The sequence below is a fragment of the Miniopterus schreibersii genome (genome assembly GCF_964146895.1).
Source record: "Miniopterus schreibersii genome assembly, chromosome: X".
Taxonomy (NCBI): Eukaryota; Metazoa; Chordata; class Mammalia; order Chiroptera; family Miniopteridae; genus Miniopterus; species Miniopterus schreibersii.
The window spans coordinates 31,872,657-31,893,892 of record NC_138104.1 but is presented as its reverse complement, the minus strand read 5'-3'; the positions used below and the strand labels follow the sequence as shown (position 1 = coordinate 31,893,892).

General features: G+C 39.7%; 1 protein-coding gene and 1 pseudogene across 2 annotated transcripts in view; one reads left to right on the top strand and one right to left on the bottom strand.

Moving 5' to 3' along the window:
• DIAPH2 (diaphanous related formin 2) overlaps positions 1-21,236 on the top strand; it is a 757,596-nt gene that overhangs the window by 588,358 nt on the left and 148,002 nt on the right. The window contains exon 28 of the mRNA XM_081126081.1: positions 3,052-3,187. Within this exon, the coding sequence (XP_080982207.1) occupies positions 3,052-3,187 (136 nt within the window). The remainder of the gene's footprint in view (positions 1-3,051; positions 3,188-21,236) is intronic.
• Positions 4,558-11,693, bottom strand: LOC308551634 (cytoskeleton-associated protein 2 pseudogene; annotated as a pseudogene). The gene is made up of 2 exons: positions 11,540-11,693; positions 4,558-5,067 (listed from the first exon to the last, which is right to left on the bottom strand). The product of its transcript is annotated as a cytoskeleton-associated protein 2 pseudogene (transcript).

Genomic DNA, 21,236 nt, shown 5'->3' with positions numbered 1-21,236 from the left:
CAATTCAGTAGTTTTTATTATATTCACAAGGTTGTACAACCAACACCATTACTAATTCCAGAACATTTTCACCAGCCCCAAAAGAACCCAAATTCATTAGTAGTTACCCCCATTTCCCCCTCTCCCATGCCCTGGCAGCCACTAATCTACTTTCTGTCTCTATGGGTTTGCCTATTCTGGATCTTACATATAAGTGGAAACATACCATATGTGGCCTTTTGTGCCTGACTTCTTTCACTTAGCATAATGTTTTAAGGTTCATCCATGTCGCAGCATATGTCAGCACTTCATCCATTTATCAATTGATGGATACTTGGGTTGTTTCCATTTCTTGGCTATTAGGAATAGTGCTGCTGCGAATATTCTGGTACAGGTTTTTGTATGAACATGTGTTTGTTATTTCCTTGGGTCGGTACCTAGGAATAGAATTACTGGGTCATATTGTAACTCTTTGTTTAACATTTTAAGCAACTCTTTTTCCAAAATGACTCACCATTTTACATTCACACCAGTAATGCAAAGAGTTCCAATTGCTCCACGTCCTCACTTGTTATTACCTGCCTTGTATTATTATTATAGCCATCCAAGTGGGTGTGAAGTGGTACCTCGTTGTGATTTTGATTTGCAATTTCCTAGTGATTAATGACATCAAACATCTTTTCATGTACTTGTTGGCTATATGTATATTTTCTTGCAGAAAGATCTATTCAAATTCTTTGCCCATATTTAATAGGGTTATTTGTCTTTTTGTTGTGGAGCTGTAAGAGTTTCTATATATTCTTATTGGAAAAATGATTTGCAAATATTTTCTCCCATTCTGTGGGCTATCTCTTCACTTTCTTGACAGTGTCCTGTGATGGATACAAGTTTTCAGTTTTGATGAAGTCTTATTTATCTGTTTTTTCTTTGGTTGCTTGTGCTTTTGGTATCATATCACATTCTCTTTTCTTCCTTGAAAAATAAAACAAACTAAACCAGGAGTAGAGAGACATGAGCTCTTCTCCCATCCTTGCAATTACAGAAATGTGTGAGCTTAGGCAAGGTCTTAACCTCATTGGGAACTCAGTTTCCACATCTGTGAAAAGAAGCTGGGTTCAGCAGAGCAGGCACTTTGCCATTTTCTGTGAATAAATTATCACTATGAAACCCCCTAGGTTAGTAGTTCTCAGTGTGACATACATTTGGCAGTGTCTGGAGACATTCCTGGTTGTCACAACTGGGTATGGTTGCTCCTGGCATCTAGCGATTAGAGGTCAGGGGTGCCAGTAAACACATTATAATGCATAGGACGGCTCCTACAACAGAGATCATCCAGAGCAAAATGACAGTAGTGCTGAGGTGGAGACACCTTGCTCTAAAATTCTGTTTCTGCTATTCCAGCTTCTTTTCAGTGCTAGTCTTTGAGTCTGTCTGCAGGAGCCAGATCATCCTGTGCTCATAACCTGCCTGACGGGGGCAGCGGAAGGGAGAGGTACCAATAATTCTTGCAAGTCAGGAGATTTTTTTGAAAGTGTTTTCAGGGCTCACTAATCAGAAAGAATCTATGCCCCCCTATGTTCATAGCAGCTCAGTTTACAATAGCTAAGATCTGGAAATAGCCCAAATGCCCATCAGTAGCTGAGTGGATAAAAAAAGCTGTGGGACATTCATACCATGGAATACTACACAGCTGTAAAGAAGGATCTCGTACCCTTTGGGACAGTCTGGATGGACCTGGAGAATATTATGCTAAGTGAAATAAGCCAGGCAGAGAAAGACAAGCATCACATGATCTCGCTTATACGTGGCATCTAAAGAACTTAATAAACTGATAAACAGAATAGACTCAATGACATGGAAGCATGGATCAGACTGAGGAATCTCAGAAGGATGGAGGGGGGCAGGTGGATGGAGGGGGAGAGAGTAACCAAAGAATTTATATGCATATATGCACAACCCAAGGACACAGACAATGGTGGCGAGAGGGGCTGAGGAGGGGGATGGGACAGGGTGGAAGGGTCATTGGGGAGAAAAAGGGACATCTGTAATATTTTGAACAAAAATAAAATTAAAAAAAAAAAAAGTATTTTCAGGGCTTTTAAGAACTATTGTCTTCTAATATGAAGAGAAATATTTCGATACAGACACCTCCAGGCAGTCTTGTAGATGTGTTCTTGTTATTGAGTCCTTTTCTTTAGGGTTTCGGGAACAAAATAGTTTTTGTGAAATGGTACATGCTGTGAAGTATATCTAATCAATCATAATGGGAAAAAAGAGACAGAACAGCTGGATGGAGGAAACTTGCAGTTGATGTGTCTGTGTATTAGTGAATTCTCTGACCACAGAGGAAGTTAATGTTATTATTCCAGCTGACCGGTTCTCTTCAACTTGATCCCATACCATCTACTGGAATGTTTGATTCACTTGAGTTCCATAAAAAAATCTATCTAAAGTAAAACAGACAATAGCTTGAAATATGTTTCAGCATTTCTAAAGATCTTGACATGTACTAAGCTATTGAACTTGCAGGTATTTCTTTCCTGTGATAAAGTGGCTGATTATTTCATGCCTTGCACTGTTAGATCTCCTGGATCATAGGTTGATGCTCAACCACTGAGCCATAATTGTTACCACCACAGTCATCACCATCATCACCATAGACTATGTGTGTTCTAAGCACTTTATAAGTTTATCTCATTTTTCCTCACAAAAATCGTATGAGATAGTCGTGTTTTTTAATCCCCATTTTGCAAGTAAGGGCAAAAGGTACTGTAAAGTTGTAAAATACTAAGCTGTATTTCCATATTACACCTTTTCTTGTATATCAAAGCTGTAAACATTCATGTCCCAGATTTTCTGGCACTAGGTGATGTCAACTAAAGCCCGAGTTATTTCTAAATTGTTTTCAATGTCTTAGGATGATGGGTTTTTCTCAAAAGTGTATGTATGCACCTTGAAGCTGCTATAATACTTTTCCATCTACGCACCCACGTGCATGTGTCATTTTAAAATTGTACAGCTTCTCCACTATATAAGTAATGAAAGGGTTTTTAACTTTGTTTGTATGTACAGGAAGCAGTAAAAGAAAACAATAAAAGAAAAGAAATGGAAGAGAAGAGTAGGAGGGCAAAACTAGCAAAAGAAAAAGCCGAACAAGAAAAATTGGAACGTCAGAAGAAAAAGAAACAGCTCATTGATATGAACAAAGGTATGCAGTACTTCGATTTTTTTAATGATCTCTAAAGTGAAAAACCAATTGCACTAAATTAATTTTGAATTATAAAGTGAACTGTGTTCTTGGTAGAAAATTTCACAATTTTATTAGTTACTTGTGTCAAATTCACCAAATTACCTGTATTTGTTGTCCCCTTTCACTGAGCACTCAGGCTTTTTGGTAACCAACTCAAGGTGATCTGTTGTTGAAACAGTCTTTTTCTCTTTGTGTTTTTTGTTTTTACCGACTTATATTATGTTCTGGATGAGGCAGTGGTGAGGGAAGAAGAGGGGGCGAGATAAAGAGAGAAAACCTAGAATTGGGGAGATGAGCCTTAGAGCTCTGATTTTCATTTTGTTGACACACAGCAGCCACAATTAACACTCTTCCTTGGGGGTTTGTACATTTCAAGCCATAAAGGATACTGACAGCACTATTATAAATGGAAAAATGAGGGGGAAAGCACCCTGCTCAGCTGTGAGCCTAGGAACAAAAGGCTAGTATGTCCATGCAGTATAGAGTAGTTGTTTTGTTGGTTAGCAAGAAGGACCGTAGATTAAAGGTAGGGTCTTTGGTTTTGTTTGTTTTCTTTCTAAAGAAGAGAGGGTAAATGAAGTGATTGGCACCAGATAGCTGCCCCCTAAAAATTTAAGAATGACAAAGCATAGCCTTTGCCACTGAGGGTTAGAGAATTTAAAAACAAAGCAAAATCAGAACTAGATACAAAATAATATGGTCAATATGGACCCCCTGTTTCTAAAGATAGCGATAGTCAAAATTGTAAGCACTGTGTAATGTTGAGCATCTGCTGGTCTAAGACTTTCCCATGGTTGAAGTCAATTAATCCTCATAACATCTCTATGAGGTAGGTATTATTATTGTCTCATTTTACAGATAAGGAAACTGAGGCTCATAGAAATTAAGGAGCTTGCCCAAGGTCACACAAATAGAAAATACTAGCACCAAGATTAGAATCCAAGTAGTCTGGCTGTGGAATCTTTGCATTTGTGAATGCATTGTCAAATAATAATAATAACAAAAAACCATGTAGCACTTACCATGTACCAGCAACTTTACTGGGAGATTTGTATATAGGGTATCCCACAAAAAATGTATGCATACACTTTGAATAATTATAAAGACAGTGTTTTTTGTTTTTTTAAATATTTTTTAATTGATTTTTTTTTTTTTTTTAACGACAGGAAGGGAGAGGGAGAGAGAGAGAGAGAGTTAGAAACATCAATGATGAGAGAGTCATTGATCGGCTGCCTCCTACACACCCCCTGCTGGGGATCGAGCCCACAACCCAGGCCTGTGCCCTGACCGGGAATCGAACCTCTATCTCCTGGTTCCTGGGTTGATGCTCAGCCGCTGAGCCACACCAGCCAAGCTAATTGTAGTAATTGTTTCTCATGAGCCCCTTTCCAAATTGTAACATTGGCAGAGGTTCTACCAATGCCTTGTTTCTGGGAGTCTTGGGTATTATGGGTATTATTGTGGTGACGTCTAAGAGGAAGACACAAAAGTTGTTCGTTCTGAGATGCAGTCCTCACAGATTTAGTGGTAATTGTATTTGAGGCTCTGTGACCCTTCACCATTTCACTGCTGGTGTTTATAAGCTGAGGTTTTGCAGCGTGAGAGAGACTAGTTGAAAGTTTCTTTGTCGTTGCAGAGCTCTCATCTTCGACATGTACAGATTTTCTAAATGAACTAACCTCACAGTGAACAATTTGGATATGATAAGATCCAAACATAGGTTTCTTGAGCATGTTAGTATCTTGCTTTGGTTTTGCTGTGGTCACTGGTTTCCTTTTCATGATTGTTTTTAATGTGAAACGCTTGGCTTAATGTCATAAGTTGACCTTGGGGCTCATCTTTTTTTTTTTTTAATATGTCTTTATTGGTTTCAGAGAGAGAAAGGGAGAGGGAGAGAGAGAGAGAAACATCAAAGATGAGAGAGTCGTTGATCGGCTGCCTCCTGCACGCCCCCTGCTGGGGATCAAGCCCGCAACCCGGGCCTGTGCCCTGACCGGGAATCGAACCACGATCTCTTGGATCCTAGGTTGGTGCTCAACCCCTGAGCCACGCTGGCCAGGCTTGGGGCTTATCTTTAATTGGTGACAACTGCAGAGTTTGATGATGATTCTCCAAATTATGTGTATCAATTGCTGTAGTTGAATCAGTTAATTCATTCAAAGATTTTAAAGGAATACAGTTTTTCCCATTATAGTATTATTTTTGCTCCTTGTAGGTGTAGGGGCACTTTCTTTATCAGCTGTTTTTGTCTTTGGTTTTAGAACTTTTGTCTCTTCTTGGCCCTGACCCTCATATGTCATCACTGTCTGGGTTCTACTGGATAATATATGATTTTCCTGTTTGTATGCAAGAAAAGTTTTTATTTTTAACAGATGTTCCTTGAGTTTTTGTTTTCTTTGCTCTCTGAACACGAACTGGGCCCTGTGACTCAGGGGAAGCTGCAGGTCAAGTGGCACCGCTGGGGTGCTCATTCCCGGGGCGAGGTCGCCTGTAGTCCTAATTAAGGTGAAAAGATGCTAAAAGGAAATAACAAGAGGAACAGCATTGCATGTCAAGGTGGAACTCGGTGTCAGTGAGCCTCTCCAGACAGTGTCTCATAAAAGATGCTATTGTTAACTAGGTGTAAGTGAATTACAGACATTCTGAGAGCCTGGGAGGAAGCATGGCAGAGCTGCACAAAGTGTGAATCCATGGGAGATGTGGGAATGAGGTGCAGTCCGAAAGTGATTTAAAGAACTTTAAGTGTGTCCAATGAGAACAGTGTATTCCGCTTTCCACTGATGGAACACTATAGTCTTCCTTCCCACTGAACGCAAGGTGATAGAGAATATTTGACTGCCATTGTGAGATGTGTATTATGTACAGCAGTGATTTTCAACCTTTTTCATCTCCTGGCACACCTAAACCAATTACTAAAATTCTGCGGTACACACAAAAATATATTTTTTTGCCGATCTCACCAGAAAAATAGATATACTTTTGATTCATTGGCACCGGACACCTATCGTTGCATTGGCTATTGTCATGTTTTTATTTGACAGTCTAAGGGGAAAGAGGTCAGTACCCCTGACTAAACAGGTACTGCATGTTGTAAAAATTCTTGTGGTACAGCGACTGAAAATCACTGATGTAGAGTGTAGAAGTATTTCATGCACATGTGACTAGAGATGCACACCATCGGAACCAAGGATCTTACCTTTAACCAAGAAACTCAAGCAAAGAGTCCCTTGGGTAAAGAAAGTTCCCCTGAAAATTACAATTTAAAAAAACACATCTACTCTTTCTGTAAATTTCAATTTCAGATCAACTTCGCAAATTGCAAATCTCTCTCCCGTTTACAATCTCTTCTGTGATCCTGTATAGTTGATAAGTAACAGTAGTAAGATAATGTTTATCTGGCATGCAAAATTATGTCCATCCGTCAGGGAAAACTATTTCATAATTTAATTACTCAGAAGCATAGTAGAATGAAGCAAGCACAAGAGGTTATTTATGTAATCTAGGTGTGGTCGGCTGAGCTCAGAATTAAGTCAAGATATCATGCCAGCCAAGCAGCCGGAGAATTACATCTTTCAGCTTAAATCTGTAAAAAATACCACATGCAAGGATCCATTTTGAGAGACTTGGGGATCAGGAGGCAGAGGCCAGGATAAGAAATAGTGTATTTTTAATGGTAAAGGAGACAAAAGGCATGATGATATGTTAAAAAGATCGGCCCTGGCTTGTCCATCTACTCTCCTTATGCCAGTTCTGCTCCTTCATCCCTTCATCCCCGGTTCCTCACCTGTAGTGCAGGGTAATGGCATTTACCTCCTCTAACGCAGTTCTCGTGAAGACTAAAGGAGATCATTAAGTACAGTGTATAACACAGGGCCTAGAATATACTTGTAGCTACTGATAATGAGTCATTTTGTGCAATTGAAGAATCTCAAGAGAGTTCAAGACCTGCTCCCCACCCTTATGTGGTTTAGTTTTATCTGAGAGATGCGTAGGGGCTGAACACTGTTTTCCAGCTGCCCGTCTTAGGTTTACTGCCTATAAATCAGACTGACAAAGGATGGATTAACCAGAAAGAAAAGTTTATTTAAAGCATGCATTATACCTACAGGTGGGAGCGCTCGACCATGAGTACCTCAAAGGGGTGATGAGAACTTCAGCTTATGTAACGTCTTCACAACAGAACAATTCATTTTGAGAAAATTTTAGATAAGACAAGGGAGAAGGCTTTTGAGTTCTTAGAGGGGCAAATCGTTAGATGGTAAATGTATGGGGGAACTAATGGGGGTAAGGGCTAGTTAGTAAGGTTTTGTATATAGGGCCTCTGGTGCTATCTCTGGACTAATCAGGGTCTATCGGAGTTGTTTCTCGTGATTAACCTCTGTCCTTCCTGGTACAGAGGAGATGAGGGACACCTTTACAAGTATATGGCCCGCTTGTAGGCAAATAGGGGGAGTGCAGAGAGCTTTTCTTGTATTTCCTTCTTTAATTGCCTTCAGCTTAGAATAATCCTTATGCCAAAGTGGCACATTTGGGGTGACATATTCTGCTCTCCTTCAGGTGGAATAAACCCGAACCAGCGCGAACTATAAACTGTGTACTGATAGATAACAGATTATTTAGAACTATCTTAAAGGAGAAATCAATGAAGTCTGGTAAAATAATGTAAGGCTTCATGGAAAAGGCCAAATACAGTCTCAGGGCCTATCAGTAGAACTAGACACTGAAGGATGGGCAGTATTCGGCTAAGCAGAGGTGAAAGCGGTCAAGTAACATGTCAGCATGTAAGGCAGCAGGCCTGATGCAGGGTATGTTGAGTGGCCCACAGGAAAGCACATCAAAATGATTAAGAGGATATGTCTTAAGTTCAAGTCCCAGATGCACAACTGACTAGCCATATAATCTTTAATAAGGTATTTCATCACTCTGTGCCTCAATTTCCTCATCTATAAAATGGAATAATAGTACCTTCCTTGTTATTGTGATGGCGAAATGAGGTAATCCACAGAGACTGGTGTTATTTATACTCTAGTCTATCAGTTATGTTGATGTCTTTGGTCTCTGATAAATAGTTCAATGTTCAGTAAATATTTTCTGACATCGTCACTGTTTGCATTGTCATTGCAGGGAAGGGTTTAAATTGGAAAACTGTCGCAAAGGTAGGAAGATTATTGGGAAAACTGTGAAGAGCCTTTCAAGTCAGACAGGGCAGTGGTGATGAGGTGGGAGAGCCAAGGTGATTGTACGAATGAATCTGTTCCGAGGTTCCCAGGGTAGTGAACCAGAAGCACCAGAAAGGAGAGGTGAAGACAAGGTAGATGTAGCCAGAAAAGGACAGTGAAAGGTGAGAAGAAAAAAAAACGAAGAATTAGCTCATACCTTATTCTGTCTTCGAAGAAGGCGTTTAAACCTGAGGCAGTTTAAGAAGGTAGTAACAGGAAGGAAATTTTCATAAAAGAGATGGAGGGAAAGGCAGCGGGAGTTGCAAGCAACGGGTTCACTAATAGCCAAGACTTTAAAAAAAGAACAGCTTGTTTTACCAATATATAATTATGCATTGATGTTTTTTGACATAGTAGGTTATTTCATTCATTCATCCAGCATTTATTGCACCATTTCCCAAATAATTATAATTAGAACATGCACAGTAATACACTATTTATTTAAATGTAAAATTGAAAAAGCTAATTTAAATGCAGCAAGAAATATGCTAAATCAATAAATGTACTCTAAAGTGTGTAATATATAAACTATGCAAAGTACTTGGTATAATCTATGTTCTCCAACCTTTGATTATGTTAGTATAGATGATAATTAACTTAGGGACTACCAAAAATAAATTAATTAATTCTGTAGGTAGAGTAAGGAGGCTTACCACATATTTGTAATATTTGTGAGTAAATCTCTTTTCATGTTTATGGAAGTCAGCAAATTAATTACAAGGACTGGGAAGAAGCAATAAAAAGAAATACATTTAAAAAAGGTTGTTTTGAGATTGGAAACTGCAGTGTGTTTTGTATGCAAATATTATTTAATCAGGAACAGGTTTGCTCCTCCTCCTGTAAGATTATATGGAAATTAGAATTGCCTATTTACTTCTAGGGTGATGATAAAGAATGATCTACTTTAGTGAGATCTGATGATAAATCTGTCTTCTGAGAGTGAATTAGCAAATTTTAACCAATAAACCTAAATAATTAAACTATGATTAGTGGTGGAGAGCAATTTTTTTCCTCTGTTTTCTAAGTTTTAAAATAATTACATCTTGTAAGTAAATGAGTTCATTGTACGTTACATTGTTTTAAGCTGGATAGGTCAAAACTGTGTTTCCTAATGTCATGCCCCAGACATTAAATTACAGTAACCAAAGTTATAGATTACTACCCATAATTAATGGAATCGATCCCAGTGGTATTAAAGCTCTCCTGAGAATATAAATTACTGAGACAATATAGGCGCCATCAATCTGGCCTATTTCACAAATGCTTATGAATGGCTCATAGATGCAATTGCAAAAGCTAAACAAAGTGTGTACGCTTTGTGGACCTAGAAAAGAACCATTAACCTAATAAAGCCTTACCTATGAAGGAAAAAGAATATCTGGTTGATATTTCATTTATTTAAATTGCCTTGCTGGCTCAGCCGGTGTGGCTCAGTGGTTGAGCATCAACCTATGAACCAGGAGGTCACAATTTGATTCCCGGTCAGGGTACATGCCCTGGTTGCAGGCTCAATCCCCAGCAGGGGGTGTGCAGGAGGCAGCCGATCAGTGACTCTCTCATCATTGATGTTTCTCTCCCCTTTCCCCTCTCCCTCTCCCTCTCCCTCTGCCTCTGCCTCTGCCTCTCCCCCCCTTCCACTCCCTGAAATCAATAAAAACATATTTTTAAAAAATAAATAAAAATAAATTGCCTTGCTCCCTACATTAGCAAACATTTCAAGAAATATATGTTTATTCACACTCAGAATTTTTTCTTTGTTCTCTAGGTTTGTTTTCTCAGTGGGGATTTATGGGGCTTTTTCCCAAATAAAATTATTCAGCACGGTAAGGATTTGCCCAGGTCTTTAGAGCTAAGATATTTAGTATAAATGTGGGGCTTTGTTATTTTAATGAAACACCCTTTGCCCCGCCTGTTTTAGGCAACATCATGCCATAGTGCTGCCAGTTCATTCAATAAACACTTCTTGAATTTCTGAGGTTAAGTACTGGGGTAAGGGATTGAGGTGTAAGAGGAGCTCCCACAATAGCAGCCATCTGTGATAAATCACACCCTGCTGCGTGATTCTGATCACCCCTGTGACATGCTATGTCAGACACATCTTTCAGTGGGTTAGCATTCAGTTGAGATGAGTTCAACCCTTTTCCTCTTGGAGCCAAACAAGCCTGAGTTCAAATTCTGACTCTACACCCTAAACTGTGTAACTTTGGGCAATTCACCTAACCTCCGTGACCCTCAGCTTCTTTGTCTATAAAAATAGGGGAAAGAATGACACCTGCCTCCTAGGATTTCTATAAGAATTAAATGAGCAAATACACACGAACCTCTTAGCACTTGCCTGGCACATGGTTAGCATTTAAGTGTTAAATGTTGTTAGCCCATTAATAATAATAGTTATTTTAGTGAACACATCAAGGAAATCTATTAATGGCAATAATCGCTACAATAAAATCTTGGCTGACTAGAATGCCTGGGGAAGAGATGTTTTGATTAATTGGATTTCGTAATTATATAGAAAGCTATGTGCATATCAGTCTTCATTATCTGTAATCTTTCTGAACTCTATCAGTCTGAACCCCCCCTCTCACCTTCCCCACCCCCTCCCAGTATTTCTGGCTTTACATTTTACACAGATGAAAATGTGCAGCATATAGTGCTTAAATTTAATTGTGTACAGATCACCTGCATACAGGGTATAGATCACTGGTAGATCACTAGGACTTTATTATGGTCTCTGGACCATTCTCAGAGCACCGGCAATGGTTGCGCACAGGCACCTTTACATATGGATGTATATGGGCGTCATCTGTACTAGTTCCAGAATGCCCTCTAGGTTAACTGAAGGTGCTAGTTATTTTTTCCTGTAGCCTATTTGAGCCACTTACCACTAGTAATCTTTTCCTGACCTCATACTGAAATTAATTAAATTTCTGGCATCAGCTCACTGGAAGTAAGTGCTAAACTCTCACTCTGTCTGCGTTAGCAGGAAAACATTTTTCTACATCGACTAAAAATATTCTTTTAAATAGGAGACAAAAATAAATATGTGAAACGAGATAGGTAATACACTTTAGATCTCATTAAGAGTTCTTACATTCTAAATTCAGAAACTCAGATTTGCAAGCTCGATCAGAGCCGTCTTCGGTGTATTGAGCATTTAACAAGGTTCCATCAGTTCGCCTGTGGAGGGTGAGTGGTGCTGGCGGCTCCGGATGGGGCTGTCCTCTGCAGAATGGGCTCGTCGCCATGCTCGCCTTATGCAACCTCCCTAGGCAGAGAGAGGCCCGTGAAAATACTGGAGCGGCTGGGTGAAAACAATCAAATCAGCTCCATAAGAAACGGCCAAAACACACTGTAGGTGGCCTCATCATTTATTAGAAACATGCTTTGGTTCCATATTTTAATATTCTAATTCTTACTAGAGAGAAATGTCAAATACCAACACACAAAGCTGTTATGTACCAACATCGCAATTAATTTGGCACCGTTCTCAGTCAGATGCGTTGAGATTCATGTCAGTAATTACACCTAACGGATTCATAGAACCAACAAACTGCATTGAACCCAACTGCGTCTCTAATGATTTTTTTTTGGATTTTTTTTTTTTTAGAAAATTGTATTCGTTCCACCCACATTGAATCCCTGAGCCCCTGGGCTGCTTCAGAATCAGCGCAAAATCTATTGTTACACTAAATATGCAAAAGGCTTATTATGGAAGAAAACCTTTCAGTGATTTTTAATTTAATTCTACACGTATTTATTGAGTACCCACAGCGGCTGAGCAGGGGGGACACACCCTAATCACAGTATTGTGGTCTGACAACTCAGCACTATTAACCTACTTAAGGGGTTACTGCCAGCCTTTCTCCCCCTCTGTGTGTCCCTTTTGTGGGAAGTAATGGCTCTTGCTGCATATGTATGTACGTGTGCATGTTTCCATTCACACAGGACTGTGTGCAGCATAGAACATCTATCTTTGAATTTTTCCCCATATTTTTATATATGAAAATTATTTTTTTTATGTCTAGTCAATCCTCAGTTGCTCCCTTCACACATGATCTATAACTGTAACAGACTGTCTTGACTAATCAGTGGGAATAAATAGGGGGAAAAATCCCATATCTTAGTTTAAGTAAGCAGTTATGCCTTTGTTATAATGCTGTTTGAAAAGCATTATAACCTAATCCTGGAGTATTGATTGTCATCTAAATGAACACTGGATTTCATATGCTATTTCCTAATAGCTCAGAAGATGATGGTATGATTCATTTGGGAAGCAAAAAAATAATAATCCTTTTAAATGTGCAATTAACTATGGATGGCATAATACTTTTATTTGTTTGAACCAGTGTTGGAATCTACTTTAAGTGCACATTGTGTTAAAAAAAAATTCTCTTTTCATCAGAGGAGATATTTCAGAGCTCCTGAATTTGATTGAGCCTTTTCTGTTTGCCGAGCCCTGGGCAGGCCTGCCTAGGAATTACTTGGAGCATCGATAAACAGGATGGAGGTGGGGAGGCTCAGGGAGCCACAGGCACAGCCCTGCTGGGTGGGCCCAGGTGCTAGGGTGCCCTTTTCAGATCCACATGATTCCGTGGTAGAACTGCATTCTCACAGTATGCTGTGTTAGACTGTGTTGTAATCTGAAAGTCAAAATACATTGTTTCGTTTGAGTGTTTAGTCTCGCATTTTTATATCATAACCCCCATCTCAGTTTTTAAGCTAATAATTGATGTAGTTGAGTGTCTGAAGTTGAGGAAGTTTTCCAAATTCCCCGGTTATCTCACCAATACCTGCGCATTCCTGGTTTGAGTCGTTACCTCCTTTGATTTTCTAGAACAGTATTTCTGTGGAAGGAAAATGTGTTCCCTCTAGTCCTCTTTTGTCAAAAACCCTTTGCACTTGCTTTCTTTTGCCAATTGAACCTTTTTTGAAATGCATCAGTAGGGAGAGCTTGCCTAGCCTTTGCTAGACAGGAGTAGCTGTAGGTGCATTTAAACAATCCAACTGGAAAAGGGGATTTTTTTTTCTCTTTTTATTTGAAAACAATTGAAAATGAAAGGTGTGTGTCTCAGGACAGAGTGTTTAACCAACCTAGTTCTACTGAAATTCAGTATGGTATGTGAAACTGCCTCCCCTGTGTCTTCCCCCATGCTTAAAAAGAAGCTTTCCTCGTTTGAGGCAATGGGTTCTGAGTCAGAGCTCTAGCTGGCGGAACCAGGATCCATTATGTTGTTAGGCCTTGTTGTATTTTTCTTTGCATCTCTTTTTTTTTCATTCAGAGAGTCAGTGCAGCCTTGTTCTAAGGGCTATCTGATCATATCATTTTTCAAATATTTTTTTTTCTTGATTTTAGAGACAGAGAGAGGAAGGGAAAGGGAGGGTGAGAAACATCAATCGGCTGCCTCCTGCATGCCCCCTACTAGGGATCCAGCCCACAACCTGGGCGTATGCCCTGACTGGGAATCAAACTGGCAACCTCTCGGTGCACAGGATGATGCTCCAACCAAGTGAGCTATCCGGCCAGGGCAGTATCTGAGGGGATATGGAAATCGAGCTATAGAGATGGACTATGGCTACATTGAGCTTTAAGTGTAACTGCACTCCATCCCCTACAGTATATACATCCTGTACTTTTAAGTAATCTAGGGTAAACTATTTGTGGCTCAAGCATGTTGAAAAATAGCCATTTTCACTTGAGCCATCATTACAGTCGAAATGAAACCCCCAAAACGTACCTCTTTCCTTGCTAGTAGACAAGAGGGTGGTGGTGAGGGGTTGCAGTGCAGTGCCCAGCCTATCTGCCCTTGTCCCCTGCCTCATTTTAAAACCCCAGAGGAACAAAGTAAGCATCTTTATAAGGAAATGTATGGGTTCTCTCTTTTAAAATCATAGATAATTATAATCTTAGGAAAAGATATCTTGTGCTCTGGACTTCAGTAGTTAACACTTCTGAAGGATGCGGCTCTTTAAAGACAAAGCAACTAGGGAAAACCACAAGTCTGTACTCTTGAGGCGCCATCGCAAACATTTACGCAGACAGTAGTATGTCTTAAAGAAAAATGTGTTACTTATACAGAAAACAAGGCCATATGCAGGGTTTTGCTTTGTTTTGAGGGGGGAGTATAAAGCTACCATAGTTGCTTGTCTCACAAATACGGTAGGAAAGCAAATCTGTGTGGGGAAGCTGACTATCTCTAAATCTCTGATATGCAAGAAATACCAAGTTTCAGTTCACAAAATGTAAGTCCTTTGTTATAAGCTTCTTTTTTCCTGGCCTGTGGGCAGTTTCTGAAGCTAGTTTCTGATTGCCCGGTAATGCTTTCCTGCGATTTTATCCATAAAACCATTCGGGATTGTCGCACTGTCACACTCTTCCTGGTGGGTGACATCATGGTTTGTGAGCAATCTGATATATAAATAAGGTGGTGAGAACTGCCTCAGCAATTCAGTTTCTATTTGAAAGGAATTAAGCAGTCTCTCTGTTTTCTTACATTTCCATCTACTTTGTGTTTTCACAACTATATTAGGCACTATAGGGGGGCCTCATTTTGCTTTCACTTCATTTCTAAAAAAAAACCATTTAGTCGATTCAAAATCTACTTGGAACTGCAATACCCTGTGCATTATAATAGACCCTCCTACCGTATATGTTTTTGTCACACCAGAATGTGCTTGCTGTTCGGTGATAGCTACTAACTACTAATTTTCTGGGAGCAGTCCAGGAATGCTTCAGTGGGATGTCTTTATTTTCACTGAGAGTAAAGGAGTGTTTCTCTAGGAAGAGTGATAGGAAAGAATATGTCTGACTTTGACCTTAATTCTTGGCTATGTAGACACGATGTATTCAGAGGTGTCTGGTGGGCTTTGGGAGGTATGGAAATACATGTGAGGTCAATGAAACTTTACTTCTGTTCAAAAGTGAGTGTGGTATGGTCTTATTAGATGAACGCATTAGCAAAGATGCCTTTTAAGTATACCAAAGGTTACAGTGTATGTATAGTGCGTGTGCATACGGACACACGCATACTTCTTATTACATGGACTCCCACAAGTAAATGGCTATTGGTATGTCTGCGTAATAATCCAATTGATTATCATAACTTATTTGTTTACTTTCGTAAAGTGTTTAAAACTAGCTAGAAAGTTGCATCGTTTTGATATCAGGGTCTTGCGTGATCCACCTTAGAACAAGGCAGTCCGACAGCTACAGTGGGGCCTCAGTTTTCGAACGTCTCCGTGGGCGAGCATTTCAGGTTACGAACGCCGTAAACTGGGAGGAAACACTTCAGTTTCGAACAGGCCTTGGAAGTCGAACATGCCCCTTGGCTTCCGCTCAGAGCAAAATCCCTGAGGCCCAGCTGTTGGCTGTGGATCCCTCGGTTTGCAAACGTTTCCGAACTCGAACGGGCTTCTGGAACGGATCACATTAGAAAACCGAGGCACCACTGTGTTTTCAGACAGTGTTCATTTACACATACTCAGGTATTGCACTACAGACCACCCATCTAGAATTACTCTTTCTGCCAGAAATACACCCTTTAGACTTTCCAGTGGGTGACGATGGCAAACGATTTGGGCAAAGCTTCTTTAGGAACTTTCTGGATCTAGAGAGAATCAAGCCTTGTCCCACCCCTACCCCCAGGGCGTGGGACCTTTGGCCGTCATGCTGACCTCCCAGGAGCTTTCATTGCTAGAGCTCCATCTCACCAAAGCTCTTCCTCCTATGGCCACACTCATTGCTCTGTGATTCCCATCCCCAAGTTTATGGCCAGCCAGAGTGTTTCATTAGCATGTCGTGCTCTACCTGGTTTTATTTTCTGATTTAAGGCTTTACATAGTCTTCTTAGACTCACTTTAAGGTCACAACTTTCTGAATTTTATCCTGGATCACACACCCTCTCTGCCCCCTACCCTGTTCCTATGGCTACCTGCCCCTGTGGCTGCCTGCCCCTGTGCCTACCTGCCCCTGTGGCTGCCTGCCAGGCCGATGCACTGCCATCATCAGCTTGAGTCTTCATTAGGAAGGACACTGCTGTTCTCTGCAGATACCTTGTGACACTGCGGCAGGTGCCTCAGAAACCCTACCAAGGTGGGTGGGTTCCTGCACTTCAGATTCGTGGTGTTCTCCTAGGGCAGTGGTTCTCAAAGTGTGGCCCTGGGGCCAGCAGCTTCAGTATAACTACTGAATAAGAAACTGGGTGAGAGTCAGGAAAGCAATCCGTGTTTTAACATGCTCTCTGGGTGATTCTAGATGCACATTGAAGGTAAGAACCCTAAAGTCCAATGACTCAACTCACCTTTTACAGCTGAGACACTAATAGCATTTGCTCAAGGGCATGGAGCTAAGTTCCATTCTAAATAGTAGAGCCTGTCTCCGCCCACTGCTCTACTACACTACTGCACATTGCTAGTGCTTAAACTTGTTTTCAGTCATTCAAATTTGGTCATGACACATTATTGTGCATATGAAAGCAAGTGGCTTATCTGCCAAGCTTTGTATTCCTATCATTTTTGAACCTACTGCCAGTGACGGGGTCAGTCAGAATCGAGTCGTTTTCAGCAACAAGGTGGTAGGATGTCCTTGGCATTGGAACTTTCCAGGGAACTCAGCAGTGTCTTTGTGTTGTCCAGAGTGGCTTTGATAGACGGATATCGCCGTGTTTTTGAAACTACAACATACAAAAATGAACTCAAGCAACTGATTAACTACGGAATGCTCATTTGCATTCTGTGTGTTTGTGTTTAGTTTGTAAAAATGAATTACCAAAAAATTTCTTAAGGAGCAGTGTCCCTGGTATGTTAAAATAGAATTAGTTGCCCTGGCTGGTGTGGCTCAGTTGTTTGGACATCGCCCCATGCACCAAAAGGGTTGCGGGCGCAGGAGGCAGACCATCGATGTTTCGCTCTAATATTGATGTTTCGCTCTCTCTCTCTCCCTCTCCCTTCCTCTCTCTAAAAATCAATAAAAATATGTTTTAAAAGAAATATATAAAATAGAATAGAATTACTTGTGGGGAGGAAGTAGGTGATGAGTTACATGACTCGTTAGGAACACATCTATCGAACAGCAGGTTTACCTCGTATTAGTTATTATTTATTAGTATAATTGTTCTATAATTATCCTTACTTGAATGTACTTTAAGGCCTTCTGTTCCCTCTGGATGGATGTTCTCGTATATTCTCCGGATAGTAAATCAACATGTCTGAGTTTTCATTTGTTCCAGTTTGATGTCTTTGCCCCACATACCCTCATGGACCTGAACTTAGAGGAAAGGCGATCCAAAGCTAGTATTTCAGTTTTTTAACGTTTTCAGTTTTATTTTCAACAGCCAAACAGTTCTTTTCAATGATAATTGGAGCATTGAGACAATTATCTTACTAAATCACGCTTGAGTGGATTTAAAAAGTTAGCTCAGCCTCTGAAGGAAGCGACTTAACCACTGGGAAATTCTTCTTTGATATAATTTTGTGAATGTTAAAGAAAAGAAAAGAGCATTAAGAAATTATCAGGAATAGTAACTACTACATCATTTGAAGACATTGTAATCTGTTTCAAATGTTAATAAGAAACTCGTGACAAATGGGCAATCAAGACAGTTTATTATGTTGCAGATGGATTTTATTTTTACCAGCATTGGCTACATAATTTGCAGGGCTCACTGCAAAATGAAAATATGGGCCTCTTGTTCAAAGACTGTTAATTTCAAGGTGGCAGTAGCAGAGCATTAAACCAACTCCCGTGCCCTTCTGGGCTGGGGCCCTGTGTGATTGCGCAGCTCACAAGCCCTGTGTTTTGCTTAAGTGACACAGTTAATGAAAGAAGCAAAATCCACACCCCTTCCTTCACGGAACAAAATGAACGTTTTAACTTGAATAAAAGTGAGAATCTCTTAATAGGAATCTACGTCTAAAAATATATATATCTTCCTGCAAGTGACCTCTTTTATTTATTTCAAAATGTCTATCTTTTCCCATCAATTCCAGCATGATTTCTGTAGCAAATAAAAAGAGGAGCTTCTCCCTCGAGAACTTCTGTCAAGAAACTATCTTACTCAGCTCTCTTCTGATATATTAAGAAATAGTTCTCATCTCTCTTAAAGGAGATTTGAACGTTTTCCTCTGATGAGTACTTTACATACTCTGAGCAAACAGCTTCAAATTTCTCACATATTTCGCGGAAGAGTTTCCTATTTCTCTTTTTTAATCCCCAGCGGCTTCAGGTATCATATCTACAGAGAGTTTACATAATAGGGCTTAGACTGTTTCATTCTGCAGCATTATCTGTTTTCAACTGATGCTGAGTTCACTTAGAGTTACAGCAGTCCTTTGAAATGTGTTTTCTGTCATATGGGTTTCGTAAAGCATTAGGGTGCTCTCGAGATGATCCCGGCCAGTTCCCTGCCTCAGGGTATGCTCATCCGTGACTCCGTGAGACAGATGGTTAGATGGCATGTTTCTAAATGTCCCAGGAGAGGGCATGTGTGGTAGCACCAATAACCCTTACATGGGGAGGGGTGTCCAGGGAGATACCAGCTGCGCCTGTGGTCCTCACCAGCCCCGTTGTCCTCGAACACAATCATTATTCTTCGTTTTATTTGAATTACTTGATGTGTCTTATTTCTTGACTTCAGGCAAAGTGTTTTATTTCTAAACCTACCCTTAGTTATATTCTTGTTGAGAAAATACAAAGCAGAAATATACTTTTCTAACCAGTATATGCCATCATGTAAAACTCTTGAAAACTGTCATCACATTTGGTTCATTTGTCAGTCCTTTTCGATACATAGACATATCTTGTTTAATCGTTATTGTAGCATATGTTTCTCCTTTTTAATGAAAAACTATAGAATTATGCAGTTTTTCTTAAAAGTTCACCGATTTTTACATTTCGGATGCTCTTTAGTATTCAGTATATTCACAGCATGCGCAGAGTTCCCCTCACCGGTCCACTGGCTCTAAAATTTATTAGAATAATTTTATTTACCGTATGTTTATGTCATATTGGAAATGTTAGGAGAAAAATTGAATTTTGAATGTGAAAGGTTCTTTCTTCTTTTATCAAAAGGAAAAAATGCATTCTCTGACATTAATAAAAGTCAGGCTGGCGTTCTCTTTCAAGAAAGCCACTTAAATGACAAAGAGCATGAAAAATGTAATTAGATATTTGGATGAACAGAGTTGGTTGGTTTTCTTATCTGATAAATTCTAATGCACAAAAATAAAATAACAATTAATAAGAAGTGCCAATGTGGCAGATATATTGATATTTGAAGCAACCGTCATTATTTCATGTGTTAAATAAATTAGACATTTTTGCAAATATTGCTGAAGTTTTCTCTGAAAAATACTCTAATGAGTGGATGTGTTTATTCAAGTCTCAGTGAGGCACTGGCTGTATCAAGGTTTTGGAAAAACAAACATGTATTCTCTCTCAGTATATTAACTAATCTATAAAGGCTTGACATTCATTAATGCTTGCCAAGGGGGGAAAAATGAGTTCTAGAGATTGCTTTTTGCTCAGTACTGCATAACTTACTTTCACCAGTCCTGCTTAAGCTTTGATTTCTAAATCTCTCCCCAGTGAAATCATACCTCAAAGATGTTTCATTAAAACGACAAGATAAGCTGCCTTGCGTTCCTGTGCTGAGTGTGGGGGCAAGGGACAGAGTTCTGGGAGATCTTGCGAAACCATTCCTAAGCTTTAGGGGAAACAAGCACAAATTATTGACTTCAGTGAAAAATTGGCAGCATCTCCATCTAGAAGATAATAGGCAAAAGGACGTGCCAACTATGTGCCAAGCGCTAGCTTGTCTTCATCTTGTGTTGATGACTCACACAGAGTGAGAATGTGGAGGCTGGGCCTATGGAATGTATGCGCTGTTAGGAGGACTGTGCCTTTCAAGTTGGGCATTTTCGAAAATATTTTCAAATGCATATTTTCAATAGCATAGCTTTCTGCATCGTGCAATCCTCCACTCTTGTCTACCCCTCTTCTATTTTTTTAATTGATGTAACATGGGTTTATAATGTTACAGAAAGTTTCAGATATACTACATTATAATTACACATTGGTGTTATATAAAGAACCCCTCTTTTATTTAGTTAGTAATTTTTTTTCTCAGAGAGCTGGTAACAGTTCACATGGCTTCACTATATCCCTAAATATTAGTTGGAACCATATGAAATTGTTCTGTAGGCCACTTTTCAGCCTATAAAAATGGTAACTTCACATGATTCCATCTAATAAAAAAATATGTAATTCCCCAAACAGAAAGGTAATACCCTACTATGATTTAACCATTTTTTGTTGTGTATGAAATTCAAACTCTTCCTTAGATGATCATTTACTGGCTAAGTTTGACATTTAAGAGAATTTTCTAGCAGAATATTTGGCATTAAAAAAGATTTCAAAGAGGAAAACCTTGTCCCTGTTCATGCAGAGCCTCCCTGGGAAACAGGCCTTAATGAAGTCACCTAATCAGTAGCCTGGTCTCCTGTAGATACAGTTCTGTTTTGCAACTATTTCTTCAGAGAAAATGCAGTGTGGTTGGTTAATGCCTCATTTTGTTTGTTTTTGTTCTAAATGAATATGCCCTGGTCATTCTAATGAGATTTAGAGACACCGTCTCATATCAGAGCTGCACATTGACAAGTTTCCCTGAGCAAGTTTCCCTAAACAAGGATGGTGAGTCCATCCAAGTCTGACCCTGAGGTGAAGTGACCATTACCTCAGTTTACTCCCAGGTTCAGGGTGCATCTTAAATAGCTTCCTCTAGGCTGGCCACAAA